Consider the following 21,321-nt stretch of genomic DNA (forward strand, 5'->3'; position numbering starts at 1 on the left):
CTTTTCCATTGAGTTGTCATAATTGGCATTTCTTATGGCTGGAGCCTTGTGATGCATGTGGAACTAGTTTGCCAATAGGGTTCCTTTGAATAATCACCGACAGCAGCAGCTAGTTTTCTTTTCATAGAGTGGTACGTTCAGAAATTTGAGATTATGAAAATCAGTAGGCCTGCAGCACCATTAAAAAAGTGTTTACATCCACGCAGTTAAGGTCCTTGTAATAACTAAATGTGGTCTACTCAAGTGGCCCTCTGAGTTCCAATTGCCTTCATCTGTGAATCTGACAGTCTCTTTTATATAACTAGCAAGCATGGGATCTGTTAGAAAAGATGGGGATTGGGGGAGGACTACAGCATTCCGATTCTGTGTGCCATTTTTAAATGATTAGAAGATTCAGTGAAAAGCCCTCCTAAGTCTATTCACACTGATTTCAGTGAAAGAATGTTGTACAGTGTAGACGATGCTGTAGCTATAAATTCACCTATTCTGTGGCTATGAAAACACATTGCAAAAAAGGTTTAATATTAATCAAAAATAACCAATGAAATTGTATGTAGATTCAATATAAAAATTTACTAACATTTTTCTTTATAGAGAAAAGATGGGACTTAATTTCATTTAGGAATATGCTGTTGCATCAAACTGATGGTTGAAGTAATAACACAGATGATTCTAGTTGGCAGAAAAGAAATGTGTGTTGGAAACAATACCTTGGCTCTAGCTCTGAAGCTGTCTTCAGGTGGAGCCAAATGAAAGGAAGAGAAAAATGTGTTGGCAGGAGATTCTGACAAATTCCAAAGACCAGTGGAAAGTACTCTTTGATGTACATTACACTACAATAATCCAGGTTATTAGTATAATTTTAATTGTACCCCAACAATGTAGCAGAAGAGCAAAAGTGTAAGCTAGCTTGGTTTTTTTAACTTGGAATGTCAAAACTGGAAATTGAAGTGACTGCAAATTTGAAGAATGATAAGTAAAGTTATTTTTAAAAATTGAAGCAGTACCTATTAATCATGCAAATTTAAAGAAGATAAAGCAAAAAAAAACCATAAATGACCATTTATTAAGAAATCATATTATTTCTGTTACGTTGACCTGGAACAAAGTTAAAGAGAGAAAGCTTTTCCAGCCTATAGTTTGAGAGAATTTCTGTAATAAGTATGTAAAAAGATAAGGTAAATTTATAACAAAGTCAGGAATTCCATATTGTATTTAAAATATAGCACCAAATAATACATTTCAAACAAAAGTGCCTGTCTTGAATAAAATCCATCCTCAAATGTGAACATCTGAAGTTAAGGTAAGTCTGACTGTAATTGTGTGAAAATTGCAGCTACTGCAACCCCACTACCTACAAAGCAACAAATAGCAAACTTCAAAGATGGTTGAATTCTAATAATTCGGTTCTGAAGAAGAATCCTACTGGACTTGAAACAGTAACTCTTTCCCTCCATGGATGTTTATTTTCTCCAACATTCGCTGTATTTGTTTCAAATTTCCAACATCTGCAGCATTTGACCTTTATTCAGAGATAGTTCATTGACTGAGGAGTGCTTTAAGATATCCTAAGGATGTTAATAGCCTTAGATAAATCAAATTTCTTTCTTGTCTCTAATGGATAAGCAAATGCTTGGAAATGAAAAGTACTCCTTTTAAAATCTAGTTGATTTAAATTGAAGTCAGCTTCATGCAGTTCTTTTCTTAGAGTATCTTTTAATTTTGTTATGTGATGGTTTTCAACTCAAAGGAAGGTACTTTGAAGAAAAGACAATAATTTTGGGTTATTTCACAGAAATTAGTCTTGCATGTCATTATGAATTATTACAAATTTAATTAAATCACTTACTTTCAGTGTTGAGCTACTTTCTCAATGATTTTGATGCTAACAGTATTTAGTGGGGTCATAAAAATAGACAAATGGAAATTGGCATGTATAATAAAGGCTTCTTTCACATTTTCCGTTGTTTTTGTATGTGCAGTGTGATGAGGACAGATGGAAGGAAGTCTTGCCTTTATGTGGAAATAACAAAAGGAGAATGCCATTTTTAACTTTTGGATGGTGGCAGGGTGTCCTCAGCAGTTAATCTCCACCCACATAATACTGTCTTCTTTAAAGACATCACATTACTCTGTGTTTGCCACATCATGAAGTTCTTGCATTCCAATAAATCCTTTTAGTGCCAGCACTGGAAAATGACTGCATCTGATAACTATTTTCCTGCAAAGTCATTACTTTTAAAAGAAAGGAACAAACAGATATATTTCAGTCAATGAGTTACATGTGGAATTATTTTGAATTCTGAAGAATCATACTATCTTTAAAACTATTAGTCACATATTCCTACCTTAGCCACAACAAAGCATCTGCATGATTCCAAAGTTCCACATTATTTCTAAGCTGGGATATGTTGCGCCCTTATATGATATAAAGCATGGAAATCAGATGGACAATAACAACTCGGGACTTGAAAGGAAAATATTGAATATAAAACTTGTATCATTAGAAGAAAAATGTCTCACACACTTGTGAAATCTAATGTTGTGAATGTGGGTGTGTGATTTGCCTAGTCTAAGTAAGCACTGTTGGGGAACAGACCAAGAAAACAGAGTGGCGCAACATAGACACTTCCCTTTCACTTGGGAATTTGTTACAGAATAAGCTAATGGAATAAATGTCTTCCATCTGTAAGGTTGCCACATGAAGTCATTTTGAGTAGTCTTAACCCAAGGATTGATTTTAATTGTGTCTGGATTTTGTGATGTCCAAGTTGGAAAACCAGGACACATGTGCAATACACTCATCGCCCCAGAGGACTAATCTGACCCCACTAAGAAAAGACGTTTACTTAACTGCACAGTCTGTTCATCTTTACTACAAACTTGTTGCAGCCTGACAGGGCTCAGCTGCCAGTTAAAATGCCATTGTTATCCTATTGACATCCTTGCATGTCAGTTAGCTTTTTAATGTATCTACAAGTGTCTCATCCAGAATCCAAACCTATGGTGCTAAAATCAAAGATAAAAAAAAATTATCCACAGCATGAAAATGAGCTCATTTGGTAAAAATTAGAAATGTTAGAATTAACATTGATGGGAATAAAAGATAAGTGGTGGAGGAAGTAGTACTTCTTAGATCGTCTTTCTCTGTAGATCAAACCTAGGCTCATTCTTCTGGAATACAAGAGAGATCTTCCTCCTTTTGAGTAGTCCTTCTGAATGGAGGATGAGTTGTTCCCACGTTGGTTTGATGGTTTCCGAGATGGCTGAACAGTCCAACCTATGATCAGCAGACTCTGCCACATACAGAGCAGTTGGATGGTTCAGATAGATATATCATTGGAGAGGTCTATGCACATTGTTTAATGCCTCAGCTTCACCTCTGCTTGTTCCTAAGAATGTTTCTCAATGTGTTTGGCACCTTCCCAAATGAACCTTCTCCATTTTGGTTGATCAGAGGCCAGAGACTTCTACATATCAGTGGGCTATTTGGGTGCTTTGTGAATGTTCTGAGGGTGTCTCCAAACTGTTTCTGTGTTCTGCTGAGGTTTCTTGCTGCAGTTGAGTCTGAGTACTACAGTTGATTCGGGGGTCTGGAGGCAGCCATGTCAACAATGTATACTCCCCAGTGGGGCCAGTTGAGGAATTAGCACCTTGATACAGGTCACATTGGTTTAGGAGAGAAATCTGCTATTGGACATTTATTGTTTTCACCAGATTTCGATTATCTTGTGAAGACACAGCTGATGGTACTTCACTAGTGCTTTGAAGTGCTTATTATAGATTGTTCAATCTCTGATGCATATTAAGAATATGGAGATCACTGCTATCTGGTAAACCATAAACTAAGTCTTGGCTTTGATATCCTGTTTCTCAACTTCTCTTTTCCCTATTAAGCCAAAAACTGAGGTGGCACATTGGAGATGGATTTTGACACCTATATCTGCCTCTTTGAGGCTTCCAAGTTGTGAAAAATAGTCCAAATTTCCCAGGATCTTGCATTGGTCTTAATTGATATGGGAAGGGTTTGTGCTTCAGGGCTGTTTTGAGGAAGACCCTAGTTTTCGAGGTATTTAATGAATAGTGCATTATCTTATAGAAAAAAAAATCTATAATTATCTGGAGCTCAATTTTGGTGCACCCTGCATCCTGGAGCTCAATGACTGAAGTTGAACTGATTTTAGTTTCAAATTGAAGGCAGCTTAGGTTGAATAGTTGTCTTGACTATTTTGTATGTTAAATCCATACTTGTCTGTAATATACTGAAGATGGGGTGCAGTGATACAGTGAGCAAGATGGAGAAGAGGGTCAGTGTGATCATATAGCCATTGACTAGCCCAATTTTTCATTGTAATAGGTTGTTGTGGTTCTGGATCTTGCATGGCATTATGGAGCATGTAGAGAACAGTGAGAAAATATTTGAGAGCAGGTAAATTTGAGAAGGATAGTCCATAAGTTTTTATTGTTGATAGAGTCAAAGACTTCTGTGAGACCAGAATGTCCATATCAAGCAGTTGATTGCTTATATTTTTCTTGGATTTGCAATGCAGTGAAGACGTCATCTATGGTGCTTCATAAAACCATACTGTGCCCCTTTAGTCTGCAATTACATACATTAGTAAATGATCAGGAAGTGCTTAATCCTAACATTGAAAACTCCAAACAGAAAAATTTAATTTTATAACACTCGATGATCAAAAATCTTAAAGTCTTTCAGATGAAACTTTGAAATTGTTCAAACAACCACTGATTTATGTATTGGTGTTTGAAATGAATCAAAGTTTGCTTATATGCAAACACATATAATGTGTAGGTTACATATGGGTTCTGTTCTGGAGTTGTTTGCAAGTCGATTTGTACCCAAGATGGAACACAATACAGGACAAGATAAAGGAGCCATTCATGAGTACTCGTCATATATGGCATCTTTAAAATTACACCAATAGAGTCATAGAGTCACACAGCACAGAAAAAGCCCTTCAGCCCATTGAGATTTTTGAGATCATGTTTGTAAATCAGGCATTTGTAAATCAAGGACCCCCTGCATCTATTTTACTATGTAAATTGTTGCCTGACATGTTGTTCAATGACTATCATAATAAGATGTAATGACTTGGTACCAGCTACTTGCAGTTGTGAGTAAAGTACTGTCAGCGATCCTTCTACCTGGGTTAGCCTATTGCAGTTCAGTATTTAAATGCAAGTTTCAGTTACTCTTAGGAATTTTAGGTATTACTGACAAGAGGTGGAGAAATCACATGCTTTCATTGATAAACTGTGCCAGAGTTCAACTGATTCTCCATACAAATACAGTTAGAACGTCAGTCTAGTCAGACTCAGTATAGCTCAAATATTAACTCTTTTAGAACTATTACCTTACACAACGATGATTCAGGAAACATTTCTGAATTGCTCCGAGTGTCTTGAGCAAGTCTGGGAGCAATTTTGTTTGTTCCAATTTGAAGGTGCTTTCCAGTTGGTGTTACTGAACTAAATAACTGATAATATTTTGTTCCTTAGTTTTAGAAACAGAAAGTCTTAAAGAAGCTCATTCTGCGCATGAAGAGGCTACGTTCAACTACATAACTGATGGTGAATTAAATGAATGTTCGCTGTACCCTGGACAATTGTGCCAGCATTTCTGTATGAAAACAGCAGAATCCTATGAGTGCATGTGTTTCCCAGGATATATTCTACAAGAAGATGGACACTCCTGCAAGTCAGGTGAGAGAAATCAATAATTACAGTTATCATAAGAACCATTAGAAACATTGCTTGTATCGAGCTGTCCCCAATCCCTGACTCTGGCCTTCTTCCCCTTATCCTGTATGCCCCATTCTCACCATCATTTACTTACCTGTTGCTTGGACACCTGACAATCCTGGGTTTTGATTGGATGCATTACCAACAGCTACCAGCCCTATCCTGGTGACACTAATGTCAACTTCTGATTAGCGTCCACCTTATGAAGTTGGCCTTTCTGCTCATAAGATCCTTTTTTCCAGGAAAGGTCCATCTCTTAAAGGACATTTTTAAGATGACAGGAAAAAGGTTTTAAAAAGACATAAGGAACAATTTATTTTACACAGAGAGCGGTTCATTTGTGAAATGAACTTCCAGAGGAAGTAGTGGATGCGGGTACAGTTACAACTGTTTCCTTGCTGTATGACTATATGATTATGCCCGGTGCCTAGTTAGCACAATTCATTGGGCTTCTCTGAAAGTAGGACACCTGAGGATCTCTCCTGTTCTTCACAAATGGATGATACCCAGTTGCTTCTGTTAAATACTGCTCAGAAACATTACTGCTTAAGAAGTAAATGCTCTAATCTGTGCTCTGTCTGGGCTCTTGTGACACAGTGGTAGTATCCCAACCTATGATCCAGGAGACTTAGGTTCAAAACTAACCTTCTCCACAGATGTATACCATTTTTGACCAGGTTTATTAGAAAGTGTGCCTAACCAGTGCTCCACTAAATGCTTGGATGGACAAAGGAATTCATTCTTAAGGTATTGTCGGTTGCTTATGGTAGAGATTGCCTAGATCACATTGAAGCATGTGGCTGAAGTGTATCATCTACAGGCATTGTGCTTGTGTTAGGTAGACTTGGGAGTGCCTCAGCCTACATATTCTGATATGCTGGGAACAGGAAGGTGAGTGTTTTGCTCCTACTCTTTTGCCTAAATTAACTCAATGCAATGATGCAAGATTAAAAACTGATCCAATGTCTAAAATCACAACTCAGACTGTGCTGGATTTTGGATTGGGCAGGAGAGCCATCAGTTTGGTTAGGGAGGGATGTGATGTAGTGTGGTAGTAGTATCACTGGACTAGTAATCTAGTAAACCCAGGTTGATGGTCTGGAGACATGAGTTCAAATCCTACCATGTCAACTAGTAGAATTTAGATGCAATTATTAAGTCTGGTTTCAATAATGGTGACCATGTCAACCATCATCAATTGTTGTAAAAACACTTGTAGTTCATAAGATCCCAGATGTTGGTGAATTTTGGTTTTAGTTCTGTGATGGTATTTTAAGAGGTCAGCAAGTTATGTGGAAAAGTGACCTAACTGCATAACTTCCAAAAAAGTATGTGACTCAATTAAATGCTTAGAAGGATACTTGCAACCTTAATAAATGAAATATTTACACTGCCGATTTTATGACAGACAGAGAGAACAGACTAGGAACCACTAGTTTAGTTTAAGTTCATACAGCAATCAAACTTTCAGTTCAGGGGATCAGTTTTAGCCCAGCAGAAGAGTTTGAAGTCTGTGGGCAGAAAAATGCCATTTTGGTGCAACAAACAGGGTAAAACCTATACAATTAATGGTAGTGCCTTAGGTAATGTTGTAGAGCAGAGCGACCTAGGGGTTCAGGTACATAATTCTTTGAAGTTTACATCACGTATTGACAGGGTAGTTAAGAAGGCATTTATTATGATTCCCTTAATTGATCAGTCCTTTTGAGAATAGAAATTAGGAAGTCATGTTCAGGTTGTAGAGGACATTGATGAGGCCTATTCTGCAGTACTGTGTGCAGTTCTCGTCGCCCAGTTATAGGAAGGATATTATTAAGCTGGAGAGGTTTTCAGAAGAGATTTACAGGATGTTGGCAGGTATGGAGGATTTGCATTATAAAGAAAGGCTGGATAGACTGGGACTTTTTTCACTGGACCATAGGAAGTGGAGAGGTGACATAAGTTTATAAAATCATGAGAGTTATAGGTAGGGTTAATGGTAGATTTTTTTTTTACCAAGCATGGGGGATTTCAAGATTAGGGGACACATTTTTAAGGTGAGTAGAGAGAGATTTAAAAAAGACATGAGAGCAAACATTTTATAGAGATTGGTTTGCATGTGGAATGAACTTCTTGAAGAAGTGATGGATATGGGCACAATTACAAAGTATTAAAGACAAGTGGATAAGTACACAAATAGGAAAGGTTTAGTGGTATATGGGCCAGGAGCTTGCACGTGGGACTAGTTTAGTTTGAGATTATGTTGGACCAAAGGGTCTGTTTAATTGCTGTATGACTCTATGATACCAGTAAATGAAGTCTTCAAGCTGTGAGAGTTTGTGTATAAGCTTTAAAGTCGAAAGAACTGTAAAAAACCTACTGAGGCCTGCACAGCTGGAGAGAATGTTTAAAACTGAAAATAGTCAGTTCAGTAAAGCAAAAAGGAGTTGGGGTTGGGGTGATATTTACTGGGGTTGAGTATCTGTAAAGGATATTGCTAGAATGTAGCCTGACACTTTGTTTTGCTGTTTATGTTACGACTTTTTGAAACTAGCTTTAGCTTTGATCTCTTTTCCTTTCTATAATAAACTTGTGTTCTTAAAGAATATTTGCAGACTCATGGGAATATGTTCAGTGACAATTCGCCACAGTAACCAACTGCAAGGATTATCAAGCCAGGTTTCTTCTGGAATCTACCTTATCCACTATTGTTGTCAGTTGTGATCATAAGAAAATCTGCAGTGCTTATTTGGCTGCTCTAAATGTGACTCCATATGCACAACAATATGGCTGGCTCTTAACTGCCCATTGAATTGGCCTAAACAGTTAATCAGCTCAAAGGCAATTAGGGATGGGCAACAAATGGTGGCGTTGCGGGATGCCAATACACCATTAAGAACAAGCAAAATTGGGCTCATAGAAGAGAGTAAAGATCCATTAAATCTCACCAGTTCCCTACTCACTCGTAATTTATAAGGAATAACTCAGAAAATGTAGCCTTCACTGCTTTTTTAACAGAAATTAGAGCAATTTTGCTTGTTATCCTCTCCAAGATTTAGAATGTGCAAAAATGTAAGTTGACTAGAATTAAGATTTGTATTATGGCCAGACAGCTGGAACCAATTGGAGATTTTAGTTTTGCCTGAAGTAATTGCCTTTTCCTTCGTATTTTACATAAAACTAAATAAATAATTTTGCCAAGAGAGTGCTGTGTTATCTTGAATATCTCTTTTTTGTTAGTGCTAAGATTGCCAATTGTTAATTGTAAAGGCAGGTTTTTATTCTAAATGCATGAGTAGTCAGTAACAGCTTGAGGCTGCCCACACACAGCTAAGGACCCTAACACATCAGCAAACATGGCAATGAGATCTGTTTCAGTACAAAACGTCGTATCGTTCAGTTCCTTTCTGTGTCATGGGTTTAAATCCAACCCAGAAAGAGGAAATGGAAAAGAAAACTCACTTATTCAAAAAACTTTGACTGTTACTTAAGTATTTTGAAGTCATTTTCTCAACTGACTTAAGACCAGGGAACTTGTCACTAATCTTCATGCTTCAGAAGCAGAGATGCTCATTTCAAATACTCAGACTTGGCACATGCATAATTGACAAAATAGTGTCTTTCTGTGCTGGATGTCTCTTTGATAATAGATAATTTTTTGCTGAACATGACTTCCTAATTTCTATGGTCCAGTGAAAAAAGTCCCAGTCTATCCAGCCTTTCTTTATAATGCAAATCCTCCATACCAAAAATTTTGCAAGACTAAATAATATTGAAATTTTTTTCTGAAACACTGATGCAACTTTCCTATTTTTGGAGAATATGGAGTTTTTTTTGTCTCATATATTTTTGTTTCTTAGTTCTTTGAGTAAAAATGGGAGAAGACGTATTTACCTCAGAAGCATTATCCCATTCATGCAACTACTCACCTACCAAACATACAGCATAAACATAATACATAAAATATTTTAGACAGAACTAATTATCTATTAAGTAGGGTACCAGTGGCATAATACTTGTCCCATTAATTTAATACAATGATCACGTATCGAAAAGTTCAACTGTGGAGCATAAAGGTATTGTAAGCCTACAAGCTAAGTGTTTTCAGTTCTGTAACAATGGTCTCAATTTTGCGATCAGAATACAATGAGGCTCAAGGCATTTACTGTTATTTCCATGTAAATTGCACAGCAGCTGTAGGTGAGGGCCAAGTATGTGGTTAAACATAGTACACAAACACTACTGACTAGGTTATGTAGCTGAAAATGTTACTTTGCTGTCTGACTTATGATTGAAATGCATTGAGTAGAAGATGCAGCATTTGCAAGGTGGAAATAAACTTAGTTTGCCGCAAATCTGTTAACTTTACCCTTTTCCTGCTTTGAACAATGCAATCAATGATAATTACTGTTAAATTACCGTATATACTCGAGTAATAGTCAATCTCATGTAAAAGTCAACCCCGTATTTTTGGCCAAATAACCTGGAATATTCCACATATCTCATGCAAAGGTCGACCCTAGTTCTTCACTGATAACCGATCAATGTTTATGAATCAGTGTGCCAGCCGTCACGTCGTGTTCCAGTTTTCCAGTCTGCCAGTTGTTCTGCCCTGCTCCCAGTCTTCAAGTCCGCTGGCTGTTGTGTTCCACTCCAGGCGTTCAGAATTATCATAATTTTTTTTTGTTCAGAGATCAGTTGGGCTTTTGCTAATGATACAGTCTGAATTTTGATGGCCATCAATTTCAGCCCTTCAAAAGTAGTATCCATGTAATAGTCGACCTTATAAATTTAACCTTAGAAAGTAGTCAAAAAATGCAACTATTACTCAGGTATGTACAGTATATTTTACTTTGAGAATTAACTATTACATCTCTCTTTCCTTCATCATTTAATTAGTATTTATTTTTTAAAAATATATAATTCATAAATTTTTCAGTGTTTTTAATTTCTACTTTTTTTCTCTCTCTCTAGCTTATTTTCCTTCTGCCTCTATATTTCTGTTGCTGTATTGGGTCTGCATTGAATTAAATTTCTCTAATTCTCTTTTCCTTCTTGGTTTTTGCACTATTTATTTAAGAAATAGTTCCTCTTCCTCTGGATTTAAGTTTCTGCATGCTTGGTATCCCTCAATGAGATATTATCAACAGACAATTCTAGCAGCTTGTGATATAAAAAATGTTCAAATCTAAATGTGCCGGGACAAGTGTAACAATTGGCAAATATCGCTGGATTCCCTGCCATAGCAAATTATGGTTTATTAACATACCTGGCCTTACTTCAGAGGAGGTAAATCAAGGTTTCATTTGTGCCAGACATTAAAAACAGATCTGCAATCTATTATTCTTTACAAGAAACTCTGTGCCAACACCTGAAAATGTCACCTGCTGTAAGAGAATTAGATTAGATTCCCTACAGTGTAGAAACAGGGTCTTCAGCCCAACAAGTCCACATCAACTGTCCGAAGAGTAACCCACTCAGACTCATTCCTCTACCCTATATTTACTCTGGACTAACACAGCTATTACTATGGGCAATTTAGCATGGCCAATTCACCTGGCTTACACATCTTTGGATTGTGGGAGGAAACCAGAGCACCCGGAGGAAACCTGCACAGACACAGGGAGAATGCAAATTCCACACAGGCAGTTCCCCAAGGTGGGATTTTAACCCAGGTCCCTGGTGCTATGAGGTAGCAGTGCTAACCACTGAGCCACCATGCTACCCTGAATTAATTGGAGGTTCCTTGACAAAAATGCCAAAATCATTTGAAACCCGAATTCTTCTTGAAGACTACTTAGTGCATGTCACAAGGGCTGCAATGTCCTCAATTTTAATTAGGTGGCTACCTTTTGAAGTGGCATTGTCCCATTTCCACCAGACGGGAACCCTGAAAACTTATTCCAATGAGTGCTATCGACATGATTTTGTTCAATGGTTCAGGTTGGAGGTGCATGTTTAGTGACTGCATTACAGATCCACAACTATTTCTAGTTTACATAAATGATCTGGATTTATAAACTCAGCGCAGACTGGTCATAATTGCAAATGATACCAAGTGAAAATGAACTGTGCAATCAGAAGAGACAGCTTTGAAATTGTCTAATGAATTGAACAAATTATCAGCAGACAGAATGATAGCCAAAAAAAATCAGAGAATTGTAAGGACTGACACATAAGAAGGAAAAATAAATGAGATGAAATAGCTGAGAATAAAGTGGAAAGTGACTTGGAGGTCTTGAGTTGGATCAATATTAAATATGTACAACAGATGCAGAATGCCAATGAGTAGAGTCAATGCAATGTTGATCTAGAAAAGTAAAGCAATAGAACATAAACCAGAGGAGTTAATGCATAAACTGTACAACATTCTGTGAAGATTGCATCTTGAATACTTTATCCAATTCTACTTGCCAACAGATGAGAGATGTTTATATACTGGAGGTATTGCAGAAATGGACGAGGAAGCTAATCTTCAGTATTTGGGCCTGAGTTTTCTGTTGTTGCCGTCTGTCAGAGAATGACATACCATGATTTGTTTGTCTTGACCAACTTCACATATCCACAATAGCTCACCTGCAACCAGTCGGTGGCATCCATAATCCAATTAATCCTCAGCCCCCCTTTCTGATGCTCTCCACTTTTTCTTCCAGAAGAGACCTCAATAGCTTTCCAATTGTGGACAAATGACAAAAACATTGACTGTTTTGGATGTCACTTTTGATTTATTTTTGCTGTTTCTGTTTGTCTTGATCTGGAAATGGAATTTAGAGTTATTAAGAAGGAATACATTGACTTGGACTTTCCAGTTTAGGACACATGTAGCTCGGGTATCTTGTAGGGGTATACAAGTTTTTAGGGTTATTGAGAAAAACTGAGCCAAAAAAAAAGCAAACTAACGGATTCAGAGTTCAACTAATAAAAGATAATGTTAATGTTGGATTAAGGAAATACTTCATTCAAATGATACATTTTATTTTTATGAAACATTTTTCTAGATAGAGTAGTCAAGATAAAATCCACAAAACCACTGAAAGGTCCCTGGATGGGATTTTGTGTTGTGGGATGCTAAGAGTCTCTTTATATATGTATTGTATATCATTATTTTTAATTACCCTATGAACCCGGTGTGATTATTTATTAGGCGAATATTGTGAGTAAACTGTGGAGCCAACTCAATAAATCTTAATGCAATCTAATTATGCATAGAAGATGTTCTTTGGTTTACTTAGTGTGTCAACTTGCAAATGAGTTAACATAATTTTGTCTTGAGATCTGTTATAATTTCCCTCCTTACTTATCTGGAAGAATTCATGTGTGGAGCGATATTGTTCTTGGTTCTGTGACAATGAATTAGGTTTTCTATGCAATTTTGATACGTATTTTCAAACATTACATAATTTTCCTGGCATTCTTTGTTTCCTTGTGGATAAGTTTCCTGTGTTGTTCAGACAATATTTAACATTCATTTTGCCCCTGACTGTCTGGTAAGAATGTAAAATGTGCTGGATACAGTGAAGGGGAGAGATTAACTGTCAAGTACTCTATTTCATACATATTTTAATTCCCAACATATTTTTAACTTTAAAAACTGAATTAATAAGAGTAAATTTAACCGTAATGATTGGCAAGCCCAGTTTAAAATCTGTTTAAATTATTTAAAGCCTTGTCCAATGATTTGGCAGTTACAGTCAAATTAGTGACTTAGTTGCTACAAAACTGAAGGGAGAGGGCCTAGCCATCCTGATTGCCATTTGACATTCGAATGACAGCTATTCTTTCCACAGAGCCCATGCTAGTGTGAAACTTTGGCATGATGGAATGAAGAAACATCAGAAGATGTAAAGACTTCTGTCAGTTTGTAACCTTATAGAGTCACAGAGATGCACAGCACGGAAACAGACCCTTCGGTCCAACTTGTCCATGCCGACCAGATATCCCAACCCAGTCTAGTCGCAAATGCTAGCACCTGGCCCATATCCCTCCAAACCCTTCCTATTCACATACCCATCCTTTTAAATGTTGCAATTGTACCAGCCTCCACCACTTCCTCTGGCAGCTCATTCCAGCAGCTCATTCCATACACGTACCACCCTCTGCATGAAAACGTTGCTCCTTAGGTCTCTTTTATATTTTTCCCCTCTGATCCTAAACCTATGCCCTCTAGCTCTGGACTTCCCCCACCCCAAGGAAGAGACTTTGTCTATTTATCCTATCTATACCCCTGTGTTTGTGTGTGAAATGGGCTGCCAGAGGAAGTGGCAGAGGCTAGTACAATTGCAACATTTAAAAGGCATCTGGATGGGTATATGAATAGGAAGGATTTGGAGGGATATGGGCTAGGTGCTGGCAAGTGGGACTAGATTAGGTTGGAATATCTGGTTGGCATGGATGAGTTGGACTGAAGGGTCTGTTTCCATACTGTACATCTCTATGACTCTATAATTTTGTAAACTTCTATAAGGTCACCCCTCAGCCTCTGATGCTCCAGGGAAGACAGCCCCAGCCTGTTCAGCCTCTCCAAATAGCTCAACTCCTCCAACCCTGGCAACATCCTTGTAAATCTTTTCTGAACCCTTTCAAGTTTCACAACATCTTTCCAATAGAAAGGAGACTAGAATTGCATGCAATATTCCAACAGTGATCTAATGAATGTCCTGTACAGCCACAACATGACCTCCCAACTCCTGTACTCAATACTCTGACCAATAAAGGACAGCATACCAAATGGCTTCTTCACTATTCTATCTACCTGTGACTCCACTTTCAAGGAGCTATGAACCTGCACTCCAAGGTCTCTTTTTTCAGCAACACTCCCCAGGACCTTACCATTAAATGTATAAGTCCTGCTAAGATTTGCTTTCCCAATGTGCAGTATCTCTCATTTATCTGAATTAAACTCCATCTGCTAGTCCTCAGACCATTGGCCCACCTGGTCCAGATCCTGTTGTAATCTGAGGTAACCCTCTTCGCTGTCCACCACACCTCCAATTTTGGTGTCATCTGCAAACTTACCAACTATACCTCTTATGTTCACATTCAAATAATTTATATAAATGATGAAAAGTAGTGGACCCAGCACTGATCCTTTTGGCACTCCACTGATCACAGGCCTCCAGTCTGAAAAACAACACTCCACCACCACCTTTGAGCCAGGTGTGTATCCAAATGGCTAGTTCTCCCTGTATTCTGTGAGATCTAACCTTGCTAACCAGTCTCCCATGAGGAACCTTGTCAAACACCTTACTGAAGTCCACATAGATCACATCTACCACTCTGCCCTCATCAAGCCTCTTTGTTACTTCTTCAAAACCTCAATCAAGTTTGTGAGACATGATTTCCCATGCACAAAACCATGTTGACTACCTCTAATCAGTCCTTGCCTTTCCAAATACATGTACATCCTGTTCCTCCTGTTCCCTCCAACAACTTGCCCACCACTGATTTAGATTACAGTGTGGAAACAAGTCCACACTGACCTGCCGAAGCGCAACCCACCCATACCCCTACATTCACCCCCTACCTAACACTACGGGCTATTTAGCATGGTCAATTCACCTGACCTGCACATCTTTGGACCGTGGGAGGAAACCGGAGCACCCGGAGGAAACCCACGCAGACATGGGAAAAACGTGCAAACTCCACACAGTTAGTCGCCTGAGGCGGGAATTGAACCCAGGTCTCTGGCGCTGTGAGGCAACAGTGCTAACCACTGTGCCACCGTGCCGCCCAATGACATCAAGGTCTATAGTTCCCTGACTTGTCTTTTCACATTTCTTAAAAAGTGGCACTACGTAAGCCAACCTCTAGTGTCCCAGCATCTGACCTGTGACTATCGATGATACAAGTATCTTAGCAAGAGCCCCAGCAATCACTTCTCTAGCTTCCCACAGAGGTCTAGGATACACATGGTCAGGTCCTGGAGGTTTATTCACTTTTATGCATTTCAAGACATCCAGCACTTCCTCCTCTGTAATGTGGACATTTTGCAAGATGTCACCATCTCTTTCCCTACATTTCATATCTTCCATATCCTTTTCCACAGTAAATACTGATGCAAAATACTCGTTTAGTATCTCCTCCATTTTCTGCGGCTCCACACAAAGGCCACCTTGCTGATCTTTGAGGGGCCCTATTCTCTCCCTACTTCCCCTTTTGTCCTTAATATATTTGTAAAAACCCTTTGGATTCTCCTTAACTCTATTTACCAAAGTTATCTCTTGCCCCCTTTTTGACCTCCAGATTTCTCTATTAAGTATACTCCTATTTCCTTTATACTCTTCTAAGAATTCACTCGATCTATCCTGTCTATACCTGACATATGCTTCCTTCTTCTTCCTAACCAAACCTCAATTTCTTTAGTCATCCAGCATTCCCTATATCTATCAGCCTTTCCTTTCACCGTAACAGGAAGATACTATCTCTGGGCTCTCGTTATCTCATTTCTGAAGGCTTTCCATTTTCCAGCCATCCCTTTACCTGCGAACATCTGCCCTCAGTCAGCTTTTGAAAGTTCTTGCCTAATGCCATCAAAGTTGGCCTTCCTCCAATTTAGAACTTCAACTTTTAGATCTGGTCTATCCTTTTCCATCATTATTTTAAATCTAATGGAATTATGGTCGCTGGCCCCAAAGTGCTCCCCCACTGACACACTCAGTCACCTGCCCTGCCTTATTTCCCAAGAGTAGGTATGGTTTTGCACCTTCTCTAGTAGGTACATTCACATACTGAATCAGAAGATTTTCTTGTACACATTTAACAAATTCTTCGCCATCTAAACCCTTAACACTATGGCAGTCCCATTCTTTGTTTGGAGAATTAAAATCCCTGACCATAACCACCCTATTATTCTTACAGATAGCTGAGATCTCCTTAAAAATTAGTTTCTCAATTTCCCTCTGACTATAATACAATCCCAAAAAGGTGATTATCCCTTTCTTATTTCTCAGTTCTACCCAAATAACTTCCCTGGATATATTTCTGGGAATATCCTCCCTCAGCACAGCAGTAATGCTATCCCTTATCAAAAATGCCACTCCCCCCATATCTCTTGCCTCCCTTTGTATTCTTCCTGTCGCATTTGTATCCTGGAACATTAAGCTGCCAATCTTGTGCATCCCTGAGCCACATTTCTGTAAATGCAATGAAATCCCAGTCCCATGTTCCTAACCATGCTCTAAATTAATCTGCCTTCCCTGTTAGGCCACTTGCATTGAAATAAATGCAGTTTAATTTATCAGTCCTACCCTGTTCTCTGCTTTGTCCCTGCCTGCCCTGACCGTTTGACTTGCTTCTGTTCTCAACTGAACCAACTGCACCAGTCTCAGATTGATCTCTTTCCTCACTACCTCCCTGGCTTCCAACTGCCCCCACCTTACTAGTTTAAATCTTCCTGAGCAGCTCTAGCAAATTTCCCTGCCAGTATATTAGTCCCCTTCCAATTCAGGTGCAATCTGTTCTTCTTGTACAGGTCACTTTTACCTCAAAAGAGATTCCAATGATCCAAAAATGTGAATCCTTCTCCCATACACCAGCTCCTCAGCCATGCATTCATCTGCTCTATCCTCCTATTCCTGCCCTCACTAGCTCGTAGCATTGGGTGTAACCCAGATATTACTTCTCTCGAGGATCTCCTTTTTAAATTCCTGCCTAACTCTCTGTAATCTCCCTTTAGAATCTCAACCTTTTCCCTTCCTATGTCGTTGGTTCCAATGTGGACAATGACCTCTTGCTGGCCCCTCTCCCCCTTGAGAACATTCTGCACCCTCTCTGAGACATCCTTGATCCTGGCACCAGGGAAGCAACACATTCTTCTTATTTTTCACTGCTGGCCACAGAAATGTCTGTCTGTACCTCGGATTAGAGAGTCCCCTACCACAATTGATCTCTTGGAACCCGACGTACCCCTCATTGTATTAGAACCAGTCTCAATACCAGAAACTTGGCTGTTTGTGCTACGTTCCCCTGAGAATCCATCACTCTCTACATTTTCCAAAACAGCATACATGTTTGAAATGGGGATAGCCACAGAAAACTCCTATACTAACTGCCTACTTCTCTTACCTTTCCTGGAGTTAACCCATCTATGTGACTGTATCTGCGACTTTTCCCCCTTCCTATAACTGCTATCTATCACATCCCCTTGCTCTTGTAAATTCCTCATTGCCTCTAACTGTCTCTCCAATCGATCCATTCGATCTGATAGGATTCGCAACCAATGGCAATTATTGCAGATATAATCTGCAGTACCCCGTAAACTCTCCTTAAACTCCCACAAATGACAAGAACAGCATATCATTCTCCTAAAGGCCATTTTTGCTCCTTCACAATCTACAGACCCAGAAAATAACTCCATCTTATTCCTCTACAAAACACTGCTCCAGCCTAACTTAACACTTATAGCTTATGTTTTGTTTATTCAAAAAACATACCTCAAAAAACATATAATCAAGAAAGAATCCACTCTATTCACTACTGCAGACGTTCTGTAGGCCATACTTAAAAATATCCACTTATGTGTTTCTGTGCTGTGACCTCTGCCAAACAAGTTTCTCCAAATTAGTTGTGAATTTCATGTTTGTAAATTTTTCCAGACGCACTCTGATGCCCAGCAATACATGAATTCAAACAGCAAAGGCAGTAACTGTGCAGGTTCACTGTGGTGTCAGTTTCTTTCTCTTTCTCTCTCTCCCGCAATGACCACACCATGTGCTTCCTTTGTCTGTTGCTCTCCGTTTTAAAACTGCTGTTGTTTTGACATTTTTTCTCCAAAGTTCCAAAACAATGCAACAGCATATAAAACAATAATTGCTGCTCCTGGAGTTGGAGGAAATCACCTCCAACACCTAAAATACCTCAAAAAAAAAAGGAGCAGCTGTTACAGCCAGAAGTTTTTCCCGACCTCCATCTTGGATTACCCAGATTCTTTTATGAGACAACAAAGAAAAGTATACCCCACAACCTTCACATTCCTTTTTGCCTTACTCTCCTTATCAGCACCGCCATGTTCTCATTCAATTCTTATTTATCTATTCATCTCCTCACTTCACCCCCAAGTCCCAGTCATACAGCTTAGTTATGCCATAGTCACACACATCCTCCATTGAAACCAGAGTAGTGAGGAAATGACTTCACTTGCAATACTCCTTCCTCTCCAATAGTCTTTCACCTCCCATCCTGATATGTTGAGTTTCCCCCTTCACAATTTTGCCCCTTCTGCATCCCAGCATGCCACCACCCATCTCCAGAATTGCCTTTCCCAGTTTCCTCCCCACAGCACTGGCCTGATAACCAGCCCCCTCCCCCACCATTTAAATTTCAGTGACCTGACCTCCTGGACTGACCATGGTCCACCCTCTGAATGACTTTAAAAGACTATCCCAACTGATGAATGACCAGACCCCTGTGTAATCTCTGTCCAGTTTTCTGACTGCCTCCCTGCTATTCTCTGGCCTAGTTGCTCCATACATACAGGATTGACTATGGCCCACTCCCTGGACTGTGGTGCCAATGATCCCCAGACCCCAATCACCTGACTGGCCAATAGTCAAGTCCCTGGATTGATAGTGGATGATGCCCTTACCTCACTATACCTGTACCCACTGACTCAAGACCATTCCCCCTTGACTTCACTGGGAACTACTCCCCTTAGACCTTTGATACATGGTCATTTGGCTAAAGCACACGCTGTGTGTTTGCCACATACACAGCCGGGACATGCTGTAGGCATGACATTGACATAGTATTGTGCCATATAGCAACATGGCCACCCAGTTAACATATCAGAGCAAAAATCAAAAGCTGGCTGCCAAATTTCTGTACTAAAAGGCAAGGTAAGTCAGAAGCACTGTTAATCTGTGGTTGTGAATGAAGTGGCAGGATTTAAAAAAGCATGGCATGGCAAGGGAGAGATGCTGTGCATATCCAAGTTGGTGCCAAGTGAGTGAGAGTTAAGAGAGCAAGCTTAGAATTCTGAGGTGCACTCAGATCCAATCTATATGATGCGTGCCTGTCCATTCTCACAAGTGACCTGGCAACAACATAACAATGCATTGTATCAATGCATTCCAAAGTGCAGTATTGAAATGGAGAACTACTCTGACTGAGTCAGAGATGTGCCATGATGTGGTCCATGCCTGATACCCATCTCCAGAGATAAACAATGTAGGAGGTCCTACATTTAGGAATTGTTAGGGACTGCTGGTCAACGTGGAGGCCCAGTCCAGAGGAACAAGCAATGGGCAGGAATAGACAGGTTTATTCAGATTTTCAAGTCAGGAATTGTCGGCATCTAGTTTATTTCTACTATCTAGGAGAACCGCCAACTGCAAATAAGTGAGTTGGGAATAGGTAAAGTACTGAGATGTTAATATATGCAGATGGACCTCACATTGCTTACTAGTGAGATTCTCATCCTGCGTTTCAAACGTTGGTTGTAGAATTGGAATTCTTTCTCTTGATGTTGAGAATCTCAGTTTTCTGATCTCACTAATTAATCCCAACTGACTCGTCATTTGGAGGCAAGGATGATTCAACCTGAGGTATTTTTAAACTTTAATTATCTTGAAATTGTTGATATAGCAATCATACAACATATTTTGATGATTAAATTTTATATTGAAATGTTAAGCTCATATTTATTTCATGGCCTATATATCGATATTTGATACAGAGTATGAAGATGAGGAAAACAGTTTCACTGAAGCAAAGACTACTCAAGTAGCACAAACTGGAACATCTGTTAAAATGGATCGCTGTAAAGGTATGCTTGTATTAAGAATAATATTGTCAAATTCGCACTTAGAATCTTGCTGGAAGAAGGACATATTGGTTTATAGCATGCTCAATAGATGTGACTTCTACTTTGTTCAGAAGAACTTCACATGTATGTAGGGTTTAAAGGAAAGTTTCCAGATGAAAGGCTTTTGCCCGAAACGTCGCTTCACCTACTCCTCGGATTCTGCTTGACCTGCTGTCCTTTTCCAACACCCCACTCTTGACAGATTTCCAGCATCTGCAGTCCTCACTTTCTCCCTTTGAAGGAAAGATGTCTCTTAAACATGTGTCATTGACGAAGCAGAAACTTGTTTGTAAAAAAATCCTGGATAAAGTGAACACATCAAATCAGAATATCATAAGACCATAAGACCATAAGACATAGGAGTGGAAGTAAGGCCATTCGGCCCATCGAGTCCACTCCGCCATTCAATCATGGCTGATGCGCATTTCAGCTCCACTTACCAGCGTTCTCCCCGTAGCCCTTAATTCCTCTAGACAACAAGAATCTATCAATCTCGGCCTTCAACTGGACTTCATTGAGTTGTAGAAATGAGTTGAGTTGCTATAAATGTGTTTTGCTTATTGCTGATGTCTTTTCGAAGTGGATTGAAGCCTACCCTCCTCCTAACGCTACTGCTGAGACTGTGGTGAAGATTTTGTTTAAGGAAATAATTCCCTGCTTCAGTATACCTGCGTGCATTAGCTCGGACAATGGACCACACTTTGTAGGTAATATTAACGGAGAACTCTGTTCCCAGCTTTGTATTTGTCAGCAACTGCATGGTGCTTATCATCCTCAGG

At 39.2% G+C, this 21,321-nt stretch overlaps 1 protein-coding gene across 5 annotated transcripts in view; it reads left to right on the top strand.

Annotated features, from left to right (window-relative positions):
- Nucleotides 1-21,321, top strand: part of fbln2 (fibulin 2) — a 209,770-nt gene that overhangs the window by 143,196 nt on the left and 45,253 nt on the right. For all 5 annotated transcript variants that reach the window (XM_043707995.1, XM_043707999.1, XM_043707998.1 and 2 more), the window contains 2 exons: nucleotides 5,521-5,724; nucleotides 20,414-20,503. In XM_043707995.1, coding sequence (XP_043563930.1) covers nucleotides 5,521-5,724; nucleotides 20,414-20,503 — 294 coding nt within the window. The remainder of the gene's footprint in view (nucleotides 1-5,520; nucleotides 5,725-20,413; nucleotides 20,504-21,321) is intronic.

The sequence above is a fragment of the Chiloscyllium plagiosum genome, chromosome 18 (genome assembly GCF_004010195.1).
Source record: "Chiloscyllium plagiosum isolate BGI_BamShark_2017 chromosome 18, ASM401019v2, whole genome shotgun sequence".
Lineage (NCBI taxonomy): Eukaryota > Metazoa > Chordata > Chondrichthyes > Orectolobiformes > Hemiscylliidae > Chiloscyllium > Chiloscyllium plagiosum.